Source organism: Giraffa tippelskirchi, chromosome 13 (genome assembly GCF_054371585.1).
Source record: "Giraffa tippelskirchi isolate mGirTip1 chromosome 13, T2T-mGirTip1v1.2.pri, whole genome shotgun sequence".
Taxonomy (NCBI): domain Eukaryota; kingdom Metazoa; phylum Chordata; class Mammalia; order Artiodactyla; family Giraffidae; genus Giraffa; species Giraffa tippelskirchi.
In genome coordinates, this window is record NC_137287.1 from 77,971,508 (window position 1) to 77,998,406 (window position 26,899).

At 44.7% G+C, this 26,899-nt stretch overlaps 1 protein-coding gene and 1 long non-coding RNA gene across 51 annotated transcripts in view; one reads left to right on the forward strand and one right to left on the reverse strand.

The window, feature by feature from the left end:
* The window catches only part of LOC145531436 (uncharacterized), a 58,935-nt gene that overhangs the window by 26,146 nt on the left and 5,890 nt on the right, over nt 1–26,899 (forward strand). Inside the window, exon 3 of the long non-coding RNA XR_014072443.1 lies at nt 25,038–25,079. This is a non-coding gene — a long non-coding RNA (uncharacterized LOC145531436). The remainder of the gene's footprint in view (nt 1–25,037; nt 25,080–26,899) is intronic.
* Nucleotides 25,394–26,899, reverse strand: part of SVIL (supervillin) — a 259,115-nt gene continuing 257,609 nt past the window's right edge. For all 50 annotated transcript variants that reach the window (XM_081553941.1, XM_081553947.1, XM_081553952.1 and 47 more), the window contains 2 exons: nt 26,448–26,603; nt 25,394–26,348 (listed from right to left, as the gene is read on the reverse strand). In XM_081553941.1, coding sequence (XP_081410067.1) covers nt 26,262–26,348; nt 26,448–26,603 — 243 coding nt within the window. In that variant the 3' untranslated portion in view covers nt 25,394–26,261. The remainder of the gene's footprint in view (nt 26,349–26,447; nt 26,604–26,899) is intronic.

Genomic DNA, 26,899 nt, shown 5'->3' on the forward strand with positions numbered 1-26,899 from the left:
ACTCATGATTGCTGAGTCTCTGACTCCTCTTTCCTGCCCCCGCGTCTGTCCCTGGCTCGGTCTCTACCACACATTCCAGGGGTGTCAGTCCCACAGCTCCCCAGCCATCACCCTGTCCAGGACCGCCCTCCTCTCATCTTCATTGTGTTCATTTCCAGTGGACCCCTCAGCTTCCACCATGGCCATGTCCACGCCTCCTCCCTGTGGCCAGAGTTGAGGGGAATCGTGTGATGTCATCTAAACTAGGACTCTTTTTAAAACGAAAGGAGGCACTCTGATGAGTTAGGCCAGGAAAGAGGCAGAAACCAGTATTGTCCTGGGCAAACCTGGACAGATGGGCTTTCTAGCCAGAGGAGTCATTTGCACGTGAGTCACATCACGTCACTTCCTTGCCTAACGGCTGCAGCTCTGCCCATCCTCATCCAGGACACTGGCCCAGTCTCCCTTCTCCCTCCTCTGCCCCTTCCTGTGCTCTGGCCACTGAGGCCGTTCTGTTTCAAGAAGTTACATTTGCCAGTCCTGATGCCTGAGCATCCTCTCCTGCCTGGATCTTCATGAGGCTGGTTCCTCCCAGCTCTTCATGTCTCTTCCACAGACAGGCTTCTGTGACCTTGCAGTAACTGGTCCCCATCTCCCCAGTCAGTTCTCCAGCACGTGTCACTACCTAAAAGTAAGTTGTTTACTGACTTTACCTCTGACTGGTAAAGAGGTTGGATGTTCTCACTTCCATCCTTATAATAAGAAAAAGCTGAAAAAACTGAAAATTAGCAGCCTTTTGGGGGGACCCATTAGAGAACTGAGGTTGTCGGGCAAACCACAGCCCTGAAATCTGTGACAATCCAGGGTCCCAGCCAAGGGCTGAAACTCCTGGACCCATACACTGGTAGGGACGTGCTAGTGGTCATTTTGATGAATTTTTGGAGGCTGAGTGTGCTCAATTGTGAGAGCACCCAATTCCTAGGATGTGCAGTCTTAAGGGGACCCCACACTCCTTTGAGCTTTACCTCCAGGAACCCCACCAGGTTGTCATGGTGGGGTCTGAGATCCGGGGCTCTGGCTGAGGTGAAGGAAGAGTGGTGTGGTCCTTGTGAAATATATGAGATCCCAGGGGACAGGCTCCACCTTGTCCCAGGAAGAGCATCCCTCCCCCTGGTCCTTCTGCCTCACTGCCCAAAAAGAGATGTTTGTGAAGGTCACAGACAAGAAGCATACCCCCACTGTAGAACTGAGATTCAATTGGAAGATGACACTGTTCTCTGCCTCCCCTCCACTTTTAAACACCAGCAGGACTCCCCATAATAAGGATGGGGTACAGCTGAGTGAGCAGTAAGACACCACCCCTGAGAAGAAGGGTGCAGGAAAGCCCAAAATCAAGAGTGGAGACGGAAACCACACACAGGGGCACCTGAGGGATTTAAGGTCTCTGGCACTCATAGCTACAAAAGAATGAAACAAAGCCAGCTCCTAACCAGAGGATCATAAACCCTTACAGAAGAGACCTGTTTCCTCAGTTTCTGCTACGCAGTACAGCTTTTAACAAAAAGATCATGAGTCCCACCACAAACCAAACAAAAACTGTTGAAGAGACAAAGGATGCATCAAAAGCAGACTGAGATACACTACAGATATTAAAAATGATCACTCAGGGAATTTAACTGTGATTAATTTGTTAATGGAAAAAATAGACCATGCGCAAAAACAGATGGGAATGTAAGCAGGGAGATAAGGAGGATACAAAAGGAAATGCTAGGAAGAAAAAAACAAAACTGGAATGAGAATTGCCTTTGATGAGTTCATCAATACACTCGGTACAGCCGAGAAAAGAAGTGATACGCTTGAAGATACATCAGTAGAAACTTCCCAAACAGCAACATATTTTTTTTTTGAATCTCGAACATACAAGAATGGAGACAGTTATAAAAGATGTAACACACACAGGATGGGCATACCAGATGGAGAATTGAGCGTAACAAATACTTGATGTAATAATGACAAAAACTTTCCAAAATTAGTGGCACAGCAAACCACAGACACAGGAAGTTCAGTACAGTTAAACTAGCTCCCTTTGTGTTTATTGCCTGCTCCCTTCCCACCCCCAAGTTTGTAGGCTCTCTGAGAGCATTGGTTCCATTCTTTTCCTTATCTCTCTAGTCCAGCCAGGGCCTGACACATAGGTGCTCAGTAAAGATTTATTGACTGAATGAAGGTGTCAGATACGTTTTGAGCCTGGGCACACTGACTCCACAGCTCACAGAACTCTGATGCCCCCAGGGTCTCTTTCTTGGCCCTGGCATTCCCTGTTTGGATGACCGATTTGTGGCTAACAGGTAAAGTGCATGGATGGAGGGTCAGGTGCTCCAGTGTCCCCTGAGCCTGGGCATGTGCCCTTTGATCTCCTTGGTTCCCCAGTGGTCACCATGCCAGTTTGGACACCATCATGTCCTACCTAGATGATAGCAGCAGCCTCAGGGCCCGTCCACAGATTCTAGCTCTAGCTCTCTCCAATCCACTGTCCCTGCTTCAGCTAGGGTGATCTTGATCAACAAAGATAGTGCTCCTTTTCTCATTTTCAAATCCTGAAGCAGCTCCTTATTGCATTCAGGTTAAACATTCCAATTCCTGAGCATGTGCACAAGACGATCATTATCTTACCTGCTGCCTGGCCAGTGTCACTGCTTGACCTGATCCCAGGAACTGACCAGGGTTCTTGGCCTCTTTAGTCAGTAGAAATTGATCAGAGGCCTGAGAAATTCAGGCAAGGCTTTATGGGGGCCCTACTGCAGCAGGGGAAGCGAGAACAAACAGTGGGTTCCCTTGCTTGCTCTGCAAGGTGATGAGGTGGTTCCTTAAGGTGGTGAGGTAGGGGTGTGTCCCGGGTTCAGCCTGGAGGCGTGGCTTATATGGTTTGCCCACCTCTTAGGTGCTGTTGAGTGCAGGGTGCATGCAGAGTACTCTGCTTCCCCCCACCCCCCACCCCCCGCCAACTCCGGATACCTTGTTTATGCTCCCAGCTCTTCAGAAGCAGCAGTTGGGTTTTTGATCTTTTTTATCTCGTCCATAATTTGTCTTGCTGCACACATGTGCAGTTATTCTTAGTCCCTTATAGTTTGTATTTTGTTGCTCAGGCGATGTTTGTCCAGGTGTAAGCCCTGTAGCAAAGGGTCCCAGATTCCAGCCTGTCTCATCAGGACCATCCCCCACCCTCTGGAATTACCTGCATATCTTAGAAGGTGACCCTCAAGGTCTGGTGCCCTTTCCTTCTGCCTCGTCCTCCCTGTGTCCCCTCCCTCTCTCCCTGCACTCGGTTCCCTCTCCATCCTTCCGCTCAGGTCAGGGCCATCTCCTGGGGAGGTGCTTGTGCCCCAACCCTAGTCTGAATTCAGGTGTTGACATGTGCTGGTTACCTGGTATCACATTTGTCACACAATATTTTAGCTGCCTCTTTATTGTGTCTTTGTCCTGCTAGAATGGAAGCTCCCCGAGGAGGTGTTAATTATCCAAAACTTGAAAGTAAGGCACAGAAATGACATCTTGCCTAATCACAGCTGAGGCATGACTCATGGAGCCTGCCTGTAGTGCTTGGCTCTCTAGGGAATGCTTTCTTCTGACTCATTACTGATCAGGGCCCAGAAGCCAAAGTTACATGTTAAGTTTCAGGAAATAGATAAACTTGAAATGATTTTTGTCCAGTAGCCGAGAAAATGATTTTTGACCAGTCGACAAGAGTAACCACAAATGTTAGCTGTTTTATTCATTTATGTATTTATATTTTGTATTGGAGGGCTTCCCTGGTGGCTCAGGTGGTAAAGAATCCGCCTGCAATGCGGGAGACCTGGGTTTGATACCTGGGTCGGGAACATCTCCTGCAGAAGAGAACAGCTACCCAACTCCAGTCTTCTTGCCTGGAGAATTCCATGGACACAGGAGACTGGCAGGCTACAGTCTCTGGGGTTGCAAAGAGTCAGACACTACCAAGTGACTTTCACTTACATATAGTTGATTCATAATGTTGTATTTAGTTTCAGGTGTACAGCAGAGTGATTCAGTTGTACATATATATGTGTCTGTTTTTTTTCTTTTCAGATTCTTTTCCCATTTAGGTTATTGCAAAATACTGAGTAGAGTTCCCTCTGCTATTTAGTAGGTCCTTAGTGTATTATTAGTCACTCAGTCGTGTCTGACTTTTTGTGACCCTATGGACTGTAGCCCACCAGGCTCTTCTGTCCATGGGATTCTCTAGGCAGAAACACTGGAGTGGGTTGCCATTTCCTCATTGGTTATCTATTTTATACATAGTAGTGGGTATATGTTAAATGGTAACCATTTTATTACCTTGTGGACCATGAACCCACAAGGTAATAAAAACAGTTTTGAATGCTTTTTTTTCCCTAACTGTAGTTCCTTGTTGGTTATCTATTTTTAAAGACATATTTATTTGGCTGCACTCGGTCTTAGTTGCAGCATGTGGGATCTATTAATAGTTCCCAGATGGAGCCCGAGCGCCCTGCATTGGGAGCGTGGGGTCTTAGCCTCTGGACCACCAGAGAAGTCCTGATTATCTGTCTAAATTTATCATCTAAATTATCTGTCTAAATTTACTTGGCTGCGTCAGGTCCTAGTTGTGGCACTTGGGCTCCAGTTGTGGCATACATGGGCTTAGTTGTCCCGAGACATGAGGAATCTTAATTCCCCAGCCAGGAATCAAACCTGTGTCCCTTGCATTGCAAGGTGGATTCTTAACCACTGGGCCGCTAGGGAAGTCCTGAGGTTATCTGTTTTAAATACAGCAGTGTGTACATGTCAATTGCAAACGCCCAAACTGTCTGAATGTAACTTTGAAATCTGATTCCCTCACTTCTCTCCCCACCGACCCCCTCTCTCTGTGTTTATATACATAAACATGTATCTGTGTTTGCCTGTTTCCTCTCCTGGCCTCTTCTGAACGGATGTTGCCAGCCTGTTATTGTGTCATTAACCATCTGATAATTTAAATGTCTTTGCCATGCACTGGGGATTGTGGATGTGTGCTGCTCAGTGACCTTTAAAGGGAGACTGCTGGGAGGAGTGTGGCCAGAGCATCTTTGGGGTATGGTGCCACAGTCAGGACTAGCCAGTGACCCAGCCCAGCGGGGTACTGAGGCCTGGCCATTTCTGCACACATCTTCAAAAGGGCAGCCTCTGCCCTGGGGCTACCCAGGGGCCGGCCAGTCCATTCTCAGAGCTGCCCGAGGTCTCCGACCCTTTCTTCCTCATCCCCCCTCCTCGTCCCTCCCCAGCTGTCGGGCCTCCATCATTGTCACGCCCTCCCCGCTGCCTCCTGTTCCCTGTCTTTTTTTCTCACTCCCACAAATGTCTTACATATCCGGCCCTGTCTTGGTGCTTGCTTCCTCGAGGTCTAAAATGTCACTGTGTTTGCCATGTGTCCACATCATGGTTTTGTTTGTAACTTTTGGAAAATGACTCTTCATCAGAAAGGCAAAGACAGTCAACTGTCTTGTCACGTGAATACCTAGCAGTGCCTACACCAACGGCAAGTGCTCAGTGCATATTTGCAGAAAGAACGGACTTGTGTGTGCAAGTGTACCATTGCGGTCTTGGTTAGAGTGGCGCCCTGGTTGGATGCAGACTGGGCCCTGTTGCTTCAGTTGAAAGGCCTCTCGGTCCCCTTCAGCTCTGAGGGTTTGGTGTCATTCATTTCAAAGCACCTGTGTCTCCCACACAACCTCATTTCTCCTCACAGAGTCCAGGCCAGGGCAGAAAGGGACAGGCGTGTGACAGAGAGGACCTGGGGACCCAGCCCCAGAGGAGAAGAGGGAGCTGTGACCTCTCGGGATGGGTAGGAGCTCCAGGGAGGGAAGCGGGGCGTCCTGACCCCAGGCCCTCCCCACGGCCCCGCCCTGAATGCAGCCTCTGGGCCCTGAGCGGAGGGGGGAGGGAACCTGTGTCTTCAGAGTCCTGCAGGCAGGGAGGAATCTGAGTGCCAGTTAGACAATACCCTCTCATGGCCCTGACAGGTACAAAGTCGATGAAAGCCTGTGTTTAAGATGATTTTTCTGATCCTGCCTTTTCTCTGGTTATTCAGCAAGTTGAATAGATGATTATGACTCACCTCCCCCCTCCCCAAGCGTGGCTAATTAAATCTTTGATAAATAGAATTTAGTGCTTTTCATCCTCAGAGAGCATTCCTGACATTGACCAGTTGCTCCTAAGAAAGGTAGCACCTTCCTTCCCTGGATGGCAGAGCTTGCCAAGGGGTTTACAGAAGCCACAGGGAAAATGTGCACAGGGGACGGATGCTAAGAGCACGAGGATCCTTGGCCCACAGAACCCCCGATTTGGGGCAGTTTCATTTAGTTGTGTAGTTTCTCGCCACAGCGCTGGCCTCACCGGGTGGTGGGCTTGCTTCTGGAAAGGTTCCCGGAGCCGTGGCGCGGGGGATGGAGAGGAAGCAGCAGAATGGGAACCCCTCCCTTCAGGTCACTGGATTCAAGTTCTTTGTGCTGGAAGCAAATTAGCCAGTGAAGATGGGGTCGCTCAGGGTCAGCTCGGGTCCTCAGGGGAAGGTCTTACCCCGACTCCCGTGCCTGAGCAGTGGTGTCGCTGCTTTAGGGGTGATGACTCAGGGCAGAGGTGGGCGAGGCGGGCTGGCGCCTCCATGTGCACTGTGAGCAACAGCGCCACCTGCTGGCCCCACTGTGCTTTGCTTCCCGCTGCGGACCCTGGGCCAGAGGCCCACGTTTTTTCTTGTCATTTGCGTATTTCCATCCCAGGCTGGTCCAGGCTCTGAGTTCTGGCTTTTCAGTTGGAGGAGTATAGTTGACACATTATTTCAAAATGGATATAAATCTTTCAGAGGACAGCAAACATCTCGCCCTGATCACCCCTGGGTTAACATTAGTGTTAAGGAGGAAATTTCAGGCTTGACTGGCTGGTGGGAATGAGGTCTTACCTACCCCAGAGAAAGGGGAGCACTTTCTACTGTGGGATTTGCTGGGTCTGGGAGTGCCTTTTGAGGGACTTGTCTAGAAACTGTGTTTGCATAGCAAGTGCTGTTCTCTCCCTTAGGCTGTGTGTCTGGAGGAGCCTGGGCGGAGGGAGCTGATAGAGATGACAGGCTTGGCACAGTCACTCAGCCTGGCTGTACGAAGACCCCCGGTGAAGCCTGTCCTGGCCATTCCTCCCAACGGGGGTCTCCAGGGCACGGGGGGCTCCCTCTGAGGAGTGTACTGTCTCCATGTGCACATGGACGCGATACCTCCATTTGTTCTCCAGTTCTGAGTTACTCCCCAGGTGGGCGTGTCCTTTCTTGTAGAAGGTAAGGTGACTCAGCTTCTCCTTCCCGTCCTGCTACATGACAGAACGTCAAGCAGGAGACCCTGACCGTGGTCACCCTGGGGAGCCCAGTACCCCAGAATCCCTGTTGGGGACTTGGCTGTGGGCATCCTGGAGTGAAGGGAGGCAAAACCCTCTGCAGCCGGGAGTCAGCAGAGGGAGGGCACCTCCTACTCTCCCACCACTCAGCTGCCAGCCAAGGTTAGGGTTGGAGCCCACCGTGCTCCATGCGCTTCTGGAAAGGATTCTCAGACAGCTGTCTGAGCGTCTGGGGCTCTGCCTGGTGGGGCCCACCTGGAACAGGAGGACCCGCCTGAATTACCTTCGAGGATGACTGGCCCGTTTCCGTCTACCTTCCGCACGCCAGAGGCACACAGACGGTAAAGGTGAAGCTGGCAGAGATGCAGCTCTGGATTTCTAGGACACCTTAAAGCTAAGCCTACACCTGAGGGCCACATTGGAGACAGGCTGGGGAACCAGGTCATCTGCTAAGTTCCGGAATGGGCAGGTGGCCCACAGCTCCAGCTTCCCAGCCTGTGCACCTGGGAAGCCTGAGTGTCTGAAGCTGCCCAGGCATTGGTAGGCTCCCCGTCTCACTTCTCCAATCAGCCATCTAGTGGCCTGGCTGAGATGGGCAAAAGGTTTTCAAGATGGCCGCCTTCCTGTGTTATTAAATAACCGCCATGTGGCAGCACGTGCCTGCACCCAGTCTGTTATTTTGTATAGCCTTATCTGGGGCAGCTGCTGCCAGCAGCAGCCTCATTTGGTAGGTGTGGATGAAGCGGGGGAACAGAGAGATAGAGGAACCTGCTCAAGCTCAACAGCCATAGGGGCAGGGCAGGGGTGGGCATCTGAGAGCCCAGGGCCTGTGTCACCCCCCTCCTGCCCGGTGTACTGTATTTGCAGCGCTGGCAGCCCCTTGTGGTGTCTTAGCCTCTGACATAAAAGGCAGTGGTTATGGGGGACAGGTGGGTGAACTGGGTACTTTTTAAAAAATGTATTTTATTTATTCAGTCAGTTCAGTTCAGTCACTCAGTCATGTCCGACTCTTTGCGACCTCATGCACTGCAGAAAGCCAGGCTTCCCTGTCTATCACCAAGTCCTGGAGCTTGCTCAAACTCACTTCCATCGAGTTGGTAATGCTATCCAAACATCTCATCCTGTCGTCCCCTTCTCTTCCTGCCTTCAATCTTTCCAAGCATTAGGATCTTTCCTAAGGAGTCAGTTCTTTGCATCAGGTGGCTAAGGTATTGGAGTTTGAGCTTCACCATCAGTCCTGCCAATGAATATTCAGGGTTGATTTCCTTTACTTTTGACTAGTTTGATCTTCTTGCAGTCCAAGGGACTCTTCAAGAGTCTTCTCCAACACCACAGATCAAAAGCATCAATTTTTCGGCACTCAACTTTCTTTATAGTACAAGTCTCACATCTCTACATGACTGCTGGAAAAACCATAACTTTGACTAGATGTACCTTTGTTGGCAAAGTAATGTCTCTGCTTTTTAATATGCTGTCTAGGTTGGTCATAGCTTTTCTTCCAAGGAGCAAGCGTCTTAATTTCATGGCTGCAATCACCATCTGCAGTGATTTTGGAGCCCAAGAAAAGAAGGTTTCTCATAATTTCCATTGTTTCCCCATCTATTTGCCATGAAGTGATGGGACCAGATGCCATGATCTTCGTTTTTTGAATGTTGAGTTTTAAATCAACTTTCTCACTCTCCTCTTTCACTTTCCTCAAGAAGCTCTTTAGTTCTTTGCTTTCTGCCATAAGGGTGGTGTCATCTGTGTATCTGAGGTTATTGATATTTCTCCCAGCAATCTTGATTCCAACTTGTGCTTCATCCAGCCCAGCATTTCTCATGATGTACTCTACATGTAAGTTAAATAAGCAGGGTGACCATATACAGCCTTGAGATACTCTTTCCCAATTTGGAACCAGTCCATTGTTCCATATCAGGTTCTAACTGTTGCTTTTTGACCTGAATACAAATTTCTCAGGAGGCAGGTCAGGTGTTCTGATATTCCCATCTTGTTAAGAATTTTCCACAGTTTGTTGTGATCTACACAGTCAAAAGCTTTAGCATAATCAGTAAAGCAGACATAGATGTTTTTCTGGAACTCTCTTGCTTTTTCTATGATCCAACGGATGTTGGCAATTTGATCTCTGGTTCCTCTGCCTTTTCTAAATCCAGCTTGAACATCTGGAAGTTCTTAATTCACATACTGTTGAAGCCTGGCTTGGAGAATTTTGAGCATTACTTTTCTAGCGTGTGAGATGTCTGCAATTGTGCTGTAGTTTGAATATTCTTTGGCATTGCCTTTCTTTGGGATTGGGATGAAAACTGATGTTTTCCAGTCCTGTGGCCACTGCTGAGTTTTCCAAATTTGCTGGTATATTGAGTGCAGCACTTCCACAGCATCATCTTTTAGGATTTGAAATAACTCAACTGGAATTCCATCACCTTCACTAGCCTTGTTCATAGTGATGCTTCCTAAGGCCCACTTGACTTTGCATTCCAAGATGTCTTGCTCTAGGTGAGTGATCACACCATCGTTGTTATCTGGGTCATGAACATCCTTTTTGTATAGTTCTTCTGTGTATTCTTGCCACCTCTTTTAATAGCTTCTGCTTCTGTTAGGGCTATACCATCTCTGTCCTTTATTGCTCATCTTTGCATGAAATGTTCCCTTGGAATCTCTGTTTTCTTGAAGAGATCTCTAGTCTTTCTCATTTTATTCTTTTCCTCTATTTCTTTGCTCTCTTATCTCTCCTTCCTTGTCTTTGGAACTCTGCATTCAGATGGGTATATATTTCCTTTTCTCCTTTGCCTTTAGCTTCTGGTATATAGTAAAATGATTCAGTTATACATATATTCAGTCGTATATATGTGTGTGTGTGTGTGTGTATGTATATTCTTTTTCATATTCTTGTTCCATTATGGTTTACCACAGGATATAGTTCCCTGTGCTATACAGTACGGCCTTGTTTATTTTTTTATACAGCAGTGTGTATTTGTTAGTCTCAAACTCCTAATTTATTCCCCCTCTCCTTTCCCCTTTGGTAACCATAAGTCTGTTTTCTATGTCTGGGAGTCTTTCTGTTTTGACAATAAGTTTGTTTGTATCATTTTTTAGATTCCACATATGTGATATCATATTGTATTTGTGTTTGTCTGACTTACTTTGCTTAGTATGATAATCTCTAGGTCCATCCAGGTCGCTACAGATAGCGTTATTTCATTCTTTTTTATGGCTGAGAAATACTCCATTGTATGTATGTACCACATTTTATCTATCCATTCATTTGCCAGTGCGCCCTAAGGTTGTTTCCGTGTCTTGGCTATTGTAAATAGTGCTGCAGTGAACATGCATGTATCTTTTCTAATTATGTGCCCAGGAGTGGGATTGCTGTATCATACAGTAGCTCTGTTTTTACTTTTTTGGGGAATCTCCATACTGTTTTCCAAAGTGGCTGCACCAGTTAACATTCTGTATTGGGTACTTTTTAATAGTTGTATGAGCCAAACATTGGGTCTGAGATGGAGAGAACCAGCACTTACTTTCTTTTGGCTGTGGGGGTGGGGGGGTGGGAGGCAGCAAGAGGAAGTAGAATGAGACAAGATCAGATTCAGCCTCCACTTCCATGAGCAGTGGGAGGACAGGTAAAGAACTTGACTTCCAAAGGCCATATCTGTACATGCGGGTAGCAGGCACCCCACAGGGCTGCTTCCCAAGACAGGATAGAATTGTGTGGAGAAAGCTGGCTCAGGGCTCCCGTGTAACAAATCTCCCACCCTTTCCCAAGTCCCTTCTAATGGGGGAGACAATCATGGGCTTTCATTGGTCTGATTATTCAATAATAATCAGATATGGATAGATTCCTGGATGGAGCACAGACAACCTCATCTGGGTACAGTCTCCACCCTAATGAGCTCTGCCAAATCCCTAAAGTTTCGTGTGCTTGGATTCTTTCTACAGCATGCTTAATACCAAGGCTGTTAAAAATATTTTAAAGGACCAAAATTTTAAAAGCACTCAACATTTAAAATGTCAGGATAAGTGCAAGATTCAGAATCATTGAATATTTTCAGTGTGGCAGAATCATTTCTTGCCTTCTTGAGTAGCTTCTAAGATGAAAGCAACATTGGCTCTGGACATTTGCAAAAACAGCACTGCTGCAGAGAAAACCCTGGGCCAGCACGTCGCCTGGACTCTGGTCTGCTGAAGATTTTAGAAATGTATGTATAAGAAAACTAGATCAGAAAGGCATTTACTAGGGCCAGCACCTTTAATCATTTGAATTAAAGGTACAAGTTAGTGCAGGAAGGTAAACTGAGACTAGAGAGCCCTTAAGCACATTGAGTCACAGGGAGAACGGGAAGCTGCTCATGGGGCCCAAAGCATCCAAGAGGCCAGAGACCTGAATGTAACCTTTGCCTCAGCCTGTCCACTCCCAGCCTTGGTCTCCCTTCATAGTACCTCCACTTTAGTCAGGAACTCCTCATTGCCGTTCCCACACCCTGCATGTGCCAGAGCTGGGAGACCTGCAAACCCTGCCCCCACCCCCCACCCCCGCCAATCTCCTCTTTTCTAAATCTTCTGCTTTGAAGCAGGTCCCTGATGGGCTGATGGTCAGTTGCAGTGAGAAATCCCACCAGTCCTTCTGGGTCAGTGAGTCTGAATCCACATGACACTGCCTCCAGGAAGCCACTCTGATTCTTCCCTCCTCTCTCCCTCCAACCAGAAGTTCTGCCTTTTCCCTCTGGATCAGTTTCCTAAAGCTGCTGTAACAAAGAACCACAGACTAGGGGATCTTGGATAACAGAAACTGATGGTCTCACTGTTTCAGAGGCCGAAAGTCCAAGGTCGTGGTGTCAGCAGAGTGGTTTCTTCTGTGGCCTCTCTCCTTGGTTTGTGGACAGCAGACTTCTCCCTGTGACTTCACACTGTCTTCCCTCTGAATGTGTCTGTCTCTGTGGCCAAATGTCCCCTTCATATATGGACCCTAGTCGTACTAGCATCAGGTTCACCCTCATGAGCTCATGACCAATGGACTTTCTCCAGATAAGGTCACATTGTGAGGAATTGGGAGTTAGGATTCCAACTTTTTTTTTTTTTTTTTGAGGGGGAGAGGGGCACACGGCACACAGTTCAGTCCGTAACAGACGCCTGTTGCGTTTTTATTTATACTTTTTAAAAACACATCTTCTTTTTAAAAACTTTTTGGCTCTGGTGGGTCTTTGTTGCTGCACATGGGCTTTCTGTAGTGAGTAGGGGCCACTCTCGAATCGTGGTGCAGTGGCTTCTCTCGTAGAGCACAGAGTGCAGGCTCAGTTGCAGTGCAGGGGCTTAGGTGCCCCATAGCACTTGGAATCTTCCTGGACCAGGGATTGAACCTGTGTCCCCCTGCATTGGCAGGTGGATTCTTAACCACTGGACCACCAGGGAAGTCCTGTTTATACTTTTCAATAAATTGTCATCTGGAATGCAAGCTCCTTGTGGGATCACAGCGTAGCATCTCCTGTTTGTGTTCTCTGTTGAGCCTGACACTTTGCAAACACTCCATAGATGCCTGAATGAATGAATTAGTAAAATTACTAATTTTACTTACTTTCATGTGCTCAGGAATGAATATGGGCCAGTGCTGTGACAGGTCTGAGTGGACAACACAGAAATGCACTTGAGAAGATGATGCAGCTGCCCCTCTGGTAGGTCAGACCTGACCTGTGGGAAGATTCCACCCAACAACCAGAAAAAAAAGTCTGTCCCACAGGGACTTGAGATGTCATTGGCAAATGATGCTCTGTGTTCTTTGTAATTCCTGATTTAAAAACCAGAATGGCTGTTCATGAAGTGCAGGTGTTTGTAGGAGAAGGAACCCTGAAGGTGGGGATGGAGGAGGCGAGGGAGGGCAGGTGGAAGAGAAGTAGGTGCCGACTGTATAACTGCCTCCTAAGAGGGGCTCTGACATTGACAGTATCTTCCGGTTCCCAGTCATGTTCTTTAGTTGCTTGCTTCTTTCATATGTAGGAACTACTCATCCAAAAGTCCCTTTTTATTTTTCTTTGCTTCCATGTGAGCTCAAGTCTCCTTGTTTGGCTGTTGGTGGGGACCTTTCTGGGGACAACACATCCCATTACAGCCATTTCAGGACAGATGCTAAACTGGTGTTCACATGGCAAAGTCAGACTTCATAATTCAGTGAGATCTGACAACAGGCAATTTATGTCACTTTCCAGATAACATATGTCAGTTCCAGTCTGTCCTTAAAGTAACTTCCAGAGTCCCACATGTCAGTCAGGGACACGTCCAGGACTCGGGCAAGGCTGGGGTGAAATGTTAGGGTCAGGATATTTTGGACACTGCCTTCCCTTACTTTCAACTTGAGTTCCATTCTGCTTCTGAAGCTTTCTTTTCAATCCCAGCAGCATGACATAAAGAACTCTGGAGAGGACCAGTTCATTGTTAGAAATGAGGTGTGCTGCTCTGGGAGTCTTTCTTCATTATTGATCTTCAAGGACCTGCATGATGGCCGGTGCATTCAACTAGTGAAACCCATGGGGGTATTTCCATACAAGCTAGACACCCATAGCAAATCCCTGCTACTGATTCTAGGAACAGAAAGCCTCTCATGTTTTCCCCATGCTAATCTGTTTCTCTTACCTAACTCTTTGAGGACGTCTATTGAAGGTAGTACAGGTCAGCTCCTTTCTCTGAGCAAGTGCTTGAGGTGTGCATTTACTTTTTATTTATTTTTCACTTAATTTATAATCAATATTTTTGATTGAAGTATAGTTGATTTATAGCGTTGTCAATTTCTGCTCTACAGACAAGTGATTCAGTAATATATATATACATTTTTTCATGTTCTTTTCCATTGTGGTTTATCGTATGATATTGAATATAGTTCTCTGTGTCATACAGAAAGGACCTTGTTGTTTATTCATTCTATATATAATAGTTTGCATCTGCTAACCCCAACCTCCCCTTCCATCCCTCCCCAACACTCTCCTCCCTAGCAGCCACCAGTTTGTTCTCTGTGTCTGTGAATCTGTTTCTGTTTCATAGATAAGTTCATTTGTATCATATTCTAGAGTCCATCTATAGTGATATTGTATGGTATTTATCTTTCTCTAACTTCACTTAGTATGATAAACTCTAGTTGTATCCATGTTGCTGCAAATGGCGTTTCATTCTTTTTAATGGCTTAGTATTTCATCATATATATGTATCACATCTTCTTTATTCTTTCATCTGTTGATGGACACTTAAGTTGCTTCCATGTCTTGACTGTTGTAAATAGTGCTGTTATGAACATTGGAGTGCACGTATCCTGTCTAATTAGAATTTTCATCTGTTCCTAATATATCCCCAGAAGTAGGATTGCTGGATCATATGGTGTAACTCGATTTTTAATTTTCTGAGGAACCTCCACACGGTTTTCCACAGTGACTGCACCAACTTACATTCCCACCAACAGTGCAGGAGGGTTCCCTTTTCTCCACACCTTCTCCAGTATTTGGTTTTTGTAGACTTTGTAGTGATGGCCATTCTGACCAGTGTGAGGTGGTACCTCATTGTAGTTTTGATTTACATTTCTCTAATAATTAGTGATGTTGAGCATCTTTATATGTGCCTATTGGCCATCTGTATTTCTTCTTTGGAGAAATGTCTCCATTTCTCCATTTGGGCCCTCTGCCCTCTTTTTCGCTTGGGTTGTTTATTTTTTGTTGTTGAGTTGTATGAGCTGTTTATACAGCTTTATATCTTGGAAATTAAGCCCTTATCTGTCTCATCATTTGCAACTGTTTTCTCCCGTTCTGTACATTGTATTTTCATTTTGTTTATGGTTCCTTTATTGTGAAAAAGCTTGTCAATTTGATTAGGTCCTATTTGTTTATTCTTGTTTTTATTTCTATTGCCTTGGGAGACTGACCTGAGAAAACATTGGTATGATTTATGTTAGAGGATGTTTAGCCTATGATCTCTTCTAGGAATTTTATGGTGTCATGTGTTACAGTTAAGTCTAAGCCATTTTGAACTTAAGAGTGTGTGTTCCTGGTTTTGTGTGTATGCCTGTTTTTGTGTGGTAACACCATATTCTTTTGATGACTGTAGTTTTGTATTATTGTCTGAAGTCTGAGAGTGTTATGTTCCTGCTTTTGTTCTTTTTCTTCAGGATTACTTTGGCAATTCTGAGTCTTTTATGGTTCTATGTGAATTTTATTATTTTATTCTAATTCTGTGAAAAATGTCCTGGGTCAGTATTCTTGCCTGGAGAATCCCGTGGATGAAGGAGCCTGGCAGGCTACAGTCCAGGGGGTTGCAAGAGTTAGACACGACTTAGCAACTAAACTGCCACAAGTGTGATAGGGATCTCATTAAATCTGCAGATTGCTTTGGGGAGTATGGCCATTTTGACAACATGAATTCTCCAGTCTCAGAGCATGAGATATCCTTCCACTTCTTTGAATTCTCTTCAGTTTCCTTTTTGATGTTTTGTAGTTCTCAGCACATATTCCTTAAATTCCTCCCCCCACCCCCATTTCTCTTCCTGTGGCTGGTTTCTCATTTCATGCTGTTGTGGTCAGTAAAGGTGCTTGAGATAATTTCTGTACTCTCTCATTTGTTGAGGCTTGTTTTGTGCCCTAGTATGCAGTCAGTCCTAGAGACTGTTCCATGACACTGTTCAGGGACACACATGGACACTGTTCCATGTGTACTTGAAAATTAAAAAAAAAAAAAATATATATATATAGATATATTCTGGTATATATTTTGCTGTTGTATCCTGAAAGTGTCAATTAAGCCTATTCTATTGTATCATTTAGGATCTCTGTTGCTTTATTGATTCTCTGTCTAGAATATCTGTCCATTGATGTGAGTAGGGTGTTGAAATCTCCTGCTTTTATTGCAATGGCAACCCACTCCAGTACTCTTGCCTGGAATATCCCATGGACGGAGGAGTCTGGTGGGCTGCAGTCCATGGGGTTGCTAAGAGTTGGACACGACTGAGTGACTTCACTTTCATTTTTCACTTTTATGCATTGGAGAAGGAAATGGCAACCCACTCCAGTGTTCTTGCCTGGAGAATCCCAGGGACGGGGGAGCCTGGTGGGCTGCCGTCTATGGGGTCGCACAGAGTCGGACACAACTGAAGCGACTTAGCAGCTTTTATTGCACTCCCGTCAGTTTCTCCTTTTACATCTCTCTTTGTTTTATGTATTAGGTGCTCCTATATTAGTGTTTTCCAGGTGGCACAGTGGTAAAGACTCCGCCTGCAAATGCAGTAGATGCAAGAGATGGGAGTTTGATCCCTGGGTCAGCAAGATCCTTTGGAGTAGGAAATGGCGGCCCACTCCAGTATTCTTGCCTGGAAAATTCCATGGACAGAGGAGCCCATGGGATCACAGAGAGTCAGACATGACTGAGCAACTGAGCACACATATACATATTAGGTGTATGTATGTTGACAAGTGTAAAATCCTCTTCTTGTATTGATGCTTTTATCCTTATACAGTGTCCTTTATCTTTCCTTATGGCCTTTGTTTTAAAGTCTATTTTGTCTGATATGAATATTGTGACCCCAGCTTTCTTGTCATTTTTGTTTGCATGAAATATCTTTTTCCATCCCTTCAATTTCAGTCTGTGTGTGTCCTTTGCCCTAAAGCAAGCCTCTTACAGGCAGCATATTGTTGGCTCTTGTTTTTTTCTTTTTTTTTCTTTTTTTTTTCTTTTTGGCTCTTGTTTTTTTAATCCAATCTGTCATTCTATGTGTTTTGATTGGAGCATTCAGTCCATTGGCATTTATGGTAATTACTGATAGATTTGTATTTATTACCATTTTGAATCTTGTTTTCCCATTCATTTTGTATTTCTTCCTTGTCATTTTCTTTTTGTTTCTCTTGTTGTGGTTTGATGATCTTTTTTTATTATGTGTGTGCTTAGTCATTCAGTTGTGTCTGACATCTTTGCAACCCCATGAAATGTAGCCCACCAGGCTCCTCTGTCCATGGGATTCTCCAGGCAAGAATACTGGAATGGGTAGCCATTCCCTTCTCCAGGGAATCTTCTGTACTCAGGGCTCAAACCCAGGTCTCCTGTATTGCAGGAGATTCTTTATCGTCTGAGACACCAGGGAATCCCCCTTTCTTATACTTATGTTCTTTTCTTTTTGGTTTTTGTGAATCTATTTCATGTTTTTGATTTGTGGCTACCCTGTTTTTCAAGTATGTTAACACCTTCCTGTGTCTGCTTGCCTTGGAGTTATAGTCATATAGGCTCAAACACATTCTAAGAAAAAAAAATCTACATTTTCTTACTCTTCTCTCACATTTTATGATTTTGATGTCATCTTTTACACCTTCCTGTTCATCCTTTTGCTGTTTGTTGTGGTTATCATTAGTTTCACAGAAATTTTTTGTTTGTTTGTTTGTTTTTAATTTGTGTATTGGCTTTATTTAAGGTGATTTGTTTTCCAATTGTGATTTTCTCTTTCCTGTAGATTCTTACTATTTAGAGAAGACCTTTCAATATTTCCTTCATATTAGGTTTAGTATTGTTGTATTCTTTTAGTTTTTGCTTCTCTGAGAAAATTTTTGTTCTCTCCTTTATTATAAATGGTAATCTTACTGTGTAGGGTATCCTATATTGCAGATTTTTCTCTTTCAGGAATTTGAATATATCTTGCCACTCCCTTCTGGCCATCAGAATTTCTGTAGAGAAACCAGCTGATAGCCTTATGGGATTCCCTTGTAATGAACTCATTGTTTTTCTCTTGCTGCCTTTGGAACCCTCTCTTTAAGTTTTGTCATTTTTATAATATGTATTGGTGTGGTCTGTTTGAGTTTAGCTTGTTTGGGAACCCTCTATGCATCCTGTACGAGAATATCTCTTCTTTGTTAGGTTTGGGAAGTTTCCAGCCATAATTTCTTCAAATACATTTTCAATCCCCTTTTCTCGTTCTTCCTTTCCTGGAATCCATGTTACACATAGATTGGCATGCTTTATATTACCACATAGGTCTCATATTGTTTTTATTTACTTTAATTTGACTTTGTGTCTGCTATCCCAATTGGGTAATTTCCATTATTCTATCATCCAGACCATTTATTCTTTCTTCTGTGTTATTCATTTTGCTATTTATTGCCTTTAGCTCAGCTTTTATCTCTGCAAATGAGTTTGCTAATTTTTCTTGGTTTCTCTTTATATTTTTTAGTTCCTTTTTAAAGTAATCTGTGTTTCTATTGATAGCCTTTCTTAATTCCTTCAGTATTTTCATTATTTCCTTTTTGAAATCAGTGTCTATTAGAATGAAGAGGTCTGTTTCATTGTTCTTTCAGGGGAATTCTCTTGATCTATTAACTGGGAGTGGTTCCTTTGCTGCTTAATTTTACTTACATTTCTCTTACTCTATGAGTTTAGGGGAAGCAGTTATCTACTGTGGTCTTGGAGCACTGTTTATATGTGGGAGTGACCCTAATAAGCCTGTGTGGGTTTAAGATATTTGGTATGAGGGCTTTTTCAGTATTGATGCTTGTGGCCTCCTTCCTCAGTGTGTGCTGGTCATTATCTGCTTGGTGGGGGTATGCAGATGTGGTGGCTGGTGCCTGGTCCTAGGGTTCTTGGCAGGGGTGGTGGCTCAGGTATTCCCTGGAGCATGATGGGGGTGGAGGTGGCTCAGGACCTGGAGTCTGGGAGGAAGGTGGTCGCACCCACTCCTGGAGCCAGGGAAGGTGGTGTCCTGCCCTTTGTGAGCACGTGCACAGGGAAAGACAGTTTGGGTCCGGCCCTCTCCCTCATGCACCCCTCAAACAATGACACCTGGCCTCTAAGGCAGCTGGGACTTCCTCCACGCACACCCTCAGTTGCGGTTGCAGTCAGATTCCAGCTAGCCTAGGCTGTTTTTGCATGGCTGACCTCAGTTCTCTCCCTGGCCTGATGTCTGAAGCCTGAGTTCCAGCACCCAGTTCCATCCTGCACCTGTGGGTGCGTGTCTCAGGCTGGGGCATGCTGGGCGGTGACACTGCCTGCCTGTGCAGCTTCCCCGCTGCTCTGGCTGCTGCATTCTCCTTTGCGGCTCTGAAGCTCCTCTCCGTCCTGGCCGACCTCCCCGCCGGTGAGGGGCTTCCCAGAGCAAGGAACCTTTCCTCTCTCACAGCCCCTTCCTGGGGCTCAGGTCCCATCCTGATCCCTTTCTTTCTTTTTTCCTACCTCCTTACATGGAGATTTTATTGCCCTTTCAGTGGTCTGAGGTCTTCCAGCAGCATCCAGTAGGTATTCTATGAGACTTGTTACACATGTAGAGGAATTTTTGACATATCTGTGAGAGAAGTTAAGACTCACATACTACTACTCCACCGTCTTGATCACTCTCCTGCAGTTACTTTTTATGAGTAAAGGAGGAACTAAAGTAGGGGTTTTTCTTTGGGTCAGATACTGTTCCAGTATATTTAATATTCCATTATTTCAGTTTTCAGTTTATTTGCATATGAATCATTACCTTGACATTGACTTGTTATGGTCCCATGACTCTTCCTAGCCACTCACTACACTGTTGATCTGCTTTCCACAAAGGCCTGTTTTGAGGCTTCAGGTCCTTACTCTGGATCTGAGATCAAGAGAGGCCTGTGAGTCTTAGAGAAGGAGCTTATGGTTACCAGGGGAAAGGATGGGGGAAAGTTAGTTAGGAAATTTGGGATGGACATGTACACACTGCTGTATTTAAAATGGATAACCAGCAAGGTCCTTCTTTATAGCACATGGAACTCTGCTCAATTTTATGTGGCAGCCTGGATGGGAGGGGAGTTTGGAAGAGAATGGATACATGTGCATGCATGGCTGAGTCCTTTGCTGTCCACCTGAAAATATCACAACACTGTTAATTGGCTCTACCCCAAAACAAAAGGTTAAAAAAGAAAGACCTGTGAAAATCAGTCCCCAAATCCTCCCTCTGGGCCCTGGCTAGATGCTGCCCACCCTCTTTGAGGAGTGTTGAGTGGTGTTGGGGTTTGGAGGGGCTGGGTCCCCACCGCTGCTGCTCTGGACCTGCACACTGAGCCCTACGTGACCACAGAACCTCATACATACCAGGATCAGCATCCGGGACCAGTGTCTGAGCCCTGCTGTTAATAGGAGAATTAACATGCCAAAAAACCAATGCAGTTTTTCTCTTAAGAAAGAAAAACAGCATACATCTCAATATTAGTTGGTGTAAAGAAAAATCTAGATTATAAATCAAACCGTTGAAGTAATTGTACATGGGAAGTGGTGACGAAGACGCTGCCCTTGACCAAGCTGTAGTCAGTCTCCTCTGAGTCTGTCCTTGGCCGTGGCCTCAGAGACAGGCCCGTGTGTAGCTAGATGTCAAGTAGGTTTAGCCAGACCCCCTCCCTCGATGTCTCATCACCCTTGTCACCTGTCAGACTCCTCACCCTCCACCATCCCCGGGGTAGTGTCTGGTCACCCTGATCTGCCCTGAGTCCTCTTAGGTCAGTTTGGCCGGAACCGCCCTTTTTCCCTGATGTTTCCTCTTAGTGGTCCTCTATCCAATGACTCCTATATCTCCATCTGCTTCTTTGCTATAACTTCCCACTCTTCCTTGTGTCTTTGGAGTTGAGTCCAGTCTCTCCCCTTCAGCAGTGGTCCCTACACCTGTCGTGATTGTCCTAAATAACATCTTTTTTATTTTTGGCCATGCTGTGAGGCTCATGGGATCTTAGTTCTTTGACCAGGGATTGAACCCATGCCCTCCACAGTGGAAGCACTGGGTCCTAACCACCAGACCACTAGGGAAGTCCCTGCCTTACTGTCTTCACAGTTGTTATGAATGATTATTTCTTTTAACAGAAAGAACAGCTATGATTTTCAGTCTCTAAATTATATATTCTTATAATATTTGCATTTTTCACATAGATTGGTGTTACTTTTTTTTTAAAGTAGCTTTCTTGTGGTACACACCTGTGTAAGTGTACAATTCACTGAAGTTTTAGTGCTTTCACAGAGTTGTGCAGCTACCACCACCATCCAGTTTTAGAACATTTTCATCACCCCCACCCCTAAAAGTTCCCTCGTGCTCATCCCCAGTCAGTCTTGACTCCCATCTCTATCTGCCACCCATCTGTCTAAATGGATTTGCCTTCCCTGGAAATTCCAAATACATGAAATTGAACAATATATATGGCCTTTTGTGTCTGGCTTCTTTCACTGAATGATGTTTGTTTTCTTGCCCTTTATTTATTTATATTTTATATTTTATTTACAATTTGTTAGTTTCAGGTGTAGAGCAGAGTGATCCAGTTACACATATACATATATTCATTCTTTTTTCAGATTCTTTTCCCATATAGGTTATCACAGAATATTGAGTAGAGTTCCTTGTGCTATGCAGTAGGTCCTTGTTGTTTATTTTATATATAGTAGTTTGTGTCTGCAAACGCCAAACTCCTGCTTTTACCCTCCATCTCATTTTTCCCTTTGGCAGCCATGTGTGTTTTAGATATTTGTAAGTCCATTTCTGTTTTGTATATAAGTTCATTTGTATCATTTTTAAAAAATTAGATTCCACATATGAGTGATATATGATATTCTCTTTCTCTACCTGTCTTACAGTATGACAATCTTTAGGTCCATCCGTGTTGCTGCAAATGGCATTATTTCATTCTTTTCTATGGTTGAGTGGTCCTCCATTGTATGTATTATACCACATCTTCTTTATATTCATTCCTCTGTTGATGGATATTTAGGCTTTTTTCCATGTCTTGGCTATTGTAAACCATGCTGCAGTGAACATTGGGGTGCCTGTGTCTTTTCAGATTATGGTTTTCTCGATATATGCCTAGAGGTGGGATTGCTGGTTCATATGGCAACTAGTTTTTTTAAGGAACCTCCATACTGTTTTCTGTAGTTGCTATACCAACTTAGATTCCCATCAGCAGTCTAAGAGGGTTTCCTTTTCTCCACAGCCCCTCTAGCATTTATTGTTTGTAGACTTTTTGATGATGACCATTCTGACCAGTCTGCAGTGATACCTCAGTCTGGATTTTATTTGCTTTACTCTGATCATTAGTGATGTTGGACATCCTTTCATGTGCTTTCGGCCATCTGTATGTCTTCTTTGGAGAAATGTGTATTTAGATCTCCTGCCATTTTTTGATTAGGTATGGCAGAGAGTGAAGAAGAACTAAAGAGCCTCTTGATGAAAGTGAAAGAGGAGAGTGAAAAAGTTGGCTTAAAGCTCAACGTTCAGAAAACTAAGATCATGGCATCTGGTCCCATCACTTCATGGGAAATAGATGGGGAAACAGTGTCAGACTTTATTTTTGGGGGCTCCAAAATCACTGCAGATGGTGATTGCAGCCATGAAATTAAAAGACCCTTACTCCTTGGAAGGAAGGTTATGGCCAACCTAGATAGCATATTTAAAAGCAGAGACATTACTTTGCCAACAAAAGTCCGTCTAGTCAAGGCTATGGTTTTTCCAGTGGCCATGTATGGATGTGAGAGTTGGATGGTGAAGAAAGCTGAGCGCCACAGAATTGATGCTTTTGAACTGTGGTGTTGGAGAAGACTCTTGAGAGTCCCTTGGACTGCAAGGAGATCCAACCAATCCATCCTAAAGGAGATCAAACCTGGGTGTTCATTGGAAGGACTGATGTTGAAGCTGAAACTCCAATACTTTGGCCACCTCATGCGAAGAGTTGACTCATTGGAAAAGATCCTAATGCTGGGAAGGATTGGGGGCAGGAGGAGAAGGGGACGACAGAGGATGAGATGGTTGGATGGCATCACTGACTCAATGGACATGGGTTTGGGTAGACTCCGGGAGTTGGTGATGGACAGGGAGGCCTGGCGTGCTACAATTCATGGAGTCGCAAAGAGTCAGACACGACTGAGCGACTGAACTGAACTGTTTGTTTTTCTGACATAGAGCTGCATGAGCTGTTTGTATATTTTGGAGATTAATCCCTTATCAGTTGCTTCATTTGCAAATATTTTATCCCATTCTGTGAGGTGTATTTTTGTTAATTTGTGCTGTACACTAAAGTGATTCAGTTATTCACACATATATTCATTTTGGTTTATCACAGGATGTTGAATATAGTTCCTTGTGCTATAGGACCTTGCTGTTTATTCCTCCTATATTGCTTCTGCTAATCCCAGACTCTCAGTTCTTGAATGGCATTTCTGAGGTCTACACGTGTTGCAGTGTTGATCAGTATCTTGTTACCTTTCCTGTTGGATAGTATTCCATTGTGTGAATCTACCACATTTTCTTTATCTATTTCTTAGTCAATGGACCAGTGGGTTGTTTGCAGGTTTGGGTTATTATGAACGATGCTGCCACAGTCATTCGTGTACAAGTCTCTGTGTAGACAGGGTGTTACATTTATAATCAGAAGGAAAGAAAGAAGTGACCAAAACAGATTCTCAAGCTGTTTCTGGAATGCATCCCCTTTTACGAGACTGGAGCTCAGGCACAGGAGGGGCTGGAATAAGGAGAGAACGAAGAGGGGCTCCTGAGCAGCCTTTCTGACCCTGACACAGCCCAGGAGGAACACATCGGGGTGAGGGTTCCTCATCTCTGGAGCCCGCTTGTGCTCCTACAGTTCCCCCACAGCCTCAGGGCACTCGTGACATCTTGTCTCTGCCTAGACATCCGTTTCCCTCTGTTTAAGTCCTTCAGTTCGAAAGCAGCAAATGAAGAAAACACCAGCTGTTTTTAATAAAAGTTCCCCAGATGGTTCACCTGGGAATGTGGCACTGGAGGAGGGGTGCAGCCCAGCTGTGAGGTGTTGAGACTTAGCACGTCATGTGTTCAGGCAAGGTCCCTTCCCAGGACGCAAAGGTCACAGGTCACGTACTGCTATCACAAAACCGCATGAGAGGAGGATCTAGTTCTGCAGGCTGGAGAGAGATTTGGGGAAACAACTCAAAAAAAGAGGCAAAAAGCAAATGTGAAATCAAGACGGGTGCCCTGTTTATAGATAAAAGGTGAGAGGCAGACACAGTGCTGGGGACAGTGCTTAGTACACGTGGGTATAAACAGTTTTAGAGCATTTGGGAAAATCTAGGGTAATGGGTATTGCTGATGACTCTGTATTGTCCATCACATCTACAGCAGGCTTTCCAGCCAGAGGGCTTATTGCAACATGCTTCTCTGCTCCTCTTTGCCGACTTTCCATGGGACACAGTCTGAACCCCTCTCTCGACTTTTCCATGGTTTTTCTTTGGAAGGTCTTCCTGGGTCGAACCTGTCATTTCTAGATGTGTGACCACGTTCCTTAATTTTAACTCTCTTGCTTTTCCTAAGTCCACCTCCATGACAGTAACATTGATAGCTTTGGTAAGAAAGAATCAGTCGTAGGAGGTGGTTTAAAGAGGAGATGGAGGTGGGACAGTTCTGTGATGGCCAGTGTCACACAGTCGTCAAGTGGTGGGGCCAGGAGCAGGTATAGACCCTTGCTAGTGCAGTCCTGGGAGACAGGGGGCTCATGGTCAGTGATGGAGTTTAAAGAAATCATGGGATCGATACATGAACTATTAATAAGACCAAAGTGGGGGTGGCGTTAACAAGTCATAGCAGAGTATGTGGTCTTTGTTCAAAACCACGGATTTGGGGTTTGTTGATTGCAGTTGATTTACAATGTTGTTTTAGTTTTAGGTGTACAGCAAAGGGACTAAGTTACACATACATTCTTTTTCAGATTCTTTTCCCATGGACCCTGGATTTTAGAACATAAAAGCTGGTGAGTTTTTAATGTTTTTCTAACTACCTTATATATGCAGTATTTTTTAAAAGGCACTGAGCTCTTGAACTTGATACACAGCTATAGTTGAGGATAAAGAGCTTCTGTTGAATGATGACTTGCAAAAATATGTCTTCAACTCATTTTATGGGCTGAATATCTGTTTAGTTGTATGACCTTGTATTCCATCTTGCCCTGAGCTGCATTAAAAGTTACAGCAGTTAATACTGAATGGTGAAATATTGGTACAAGGTTAACATTTACAAAAAAATGTTTTTCAGACAGGAACTCAGTGTGAACCAATCAGTTCATAGTTGTGTTTATTCTGAAGCTTTTATTTTGGAGTCCTCCGTTGCCAAATGACATGTATAATGTTTACAACAGGTATTAGAAATAGAGGGTTTTTTTTTTTCGAAATTTCTATTTTAGAGTAAAATTGTAGATACTGTTCCAAACCATCGTCAAAAAATGCAGAGCAAACTTTTCTGTATATAAACTGTACATAAAACAAGGCACTATACATTTGGGGGCGATATTAAGGTAGAAAGGTGGATTCGCACAGATTCTTAAGAGCCTTTGTTCATCTTAGCACCGGAAGCAGCACTCAGAACGAGTCAGACTTCACACCAAAGGAGACGCTTTTGAACATGGGTGAAAGTACACATAGGTGGCAGAACTAATTCAACAAAAGCAACTACTTTTTAATATTATTTTGACACCAAAAAAAAAAAATCTTAAAAGTGAATGAATACATATTGCTTTGTTAAATACATATTTGATTTATACGGTGTTTATATAAATATATATATATTTTAGAATCCACAAACTATCAAAATAACACTTTATAAAGAGAACTGCTTCAAAAAATAGGCAACGCTTAGCTGGAGCGGGAGGGCAATGCCGTGGCTGCTGCTGAGGACCTGCTGCGTAAGTGCATGTAGGGCCACGGATACCTCACAAACATCACCTGCTGAAGTGTGGAAAGTGTGTTCCCAGAGAGTTCTCTGGAACATTTACAAAATACACAACTCCCAAATGAGCAGGAGAGCTAGTCACTTCAGATTTTTAAAACGCGGATGAAAAAACATATTTAAAAATACCAGGCTCCCCCACTAAAACATCCATTTTCCTGGTCCATCAGTATTGAAAGTGACCACCCAGGTTTCTCCAGCGTCTCATGACTCAGAACAGACCTTTCGCTTTCTTCAGGTTCACCTGCTTCCAAGCGGGCAGTGCATTGTACTCGTCTCGGGTCATGTCTAGTGCAAACTGGGAAGAGAGAAAGAAATGCCCAGTGGCTGAGCGAATGGACCCTTCGACAAGCCATGCGCGATGCTCACATGCAGTCCCACCCACAGAAACGCTTACCTCAAAGTCCTCATCGGTGAGATAGATCTCCAGCTTCAGAGGGTCGACTCCTTCAGGGAGTGGCCTGGCCAGGAGGTCGGCCAGCGGGTAGATGGTCTTACATAGTTTGGCTAAGACATCTTCCACCAGGGTGATCTGATTTGAAACTTCCGTGTCCTGGAGAAGAAGAGGGAGCCGAGAGGGGACCTCCATATCTGAACACATTTCATCACGTGCTGTGAATATATCACCCGGCCCATCCCCACCCCAGCCTAGCCTGAGTTGCCATCTCACCCCCATGGCTTTTCATATATGTCAGCAAAAATGTTTAGGGGCTATCACATGAGTGAATTATCAAGAAGATGATTACATGTGAAGCTGAGACATCAGAAGCATGCAAATAATGGAATGTGCTTACAAATATATAAAAGCTATTAACCTTAAAAAGAATCACCCTTCCCTGTATACCTCAC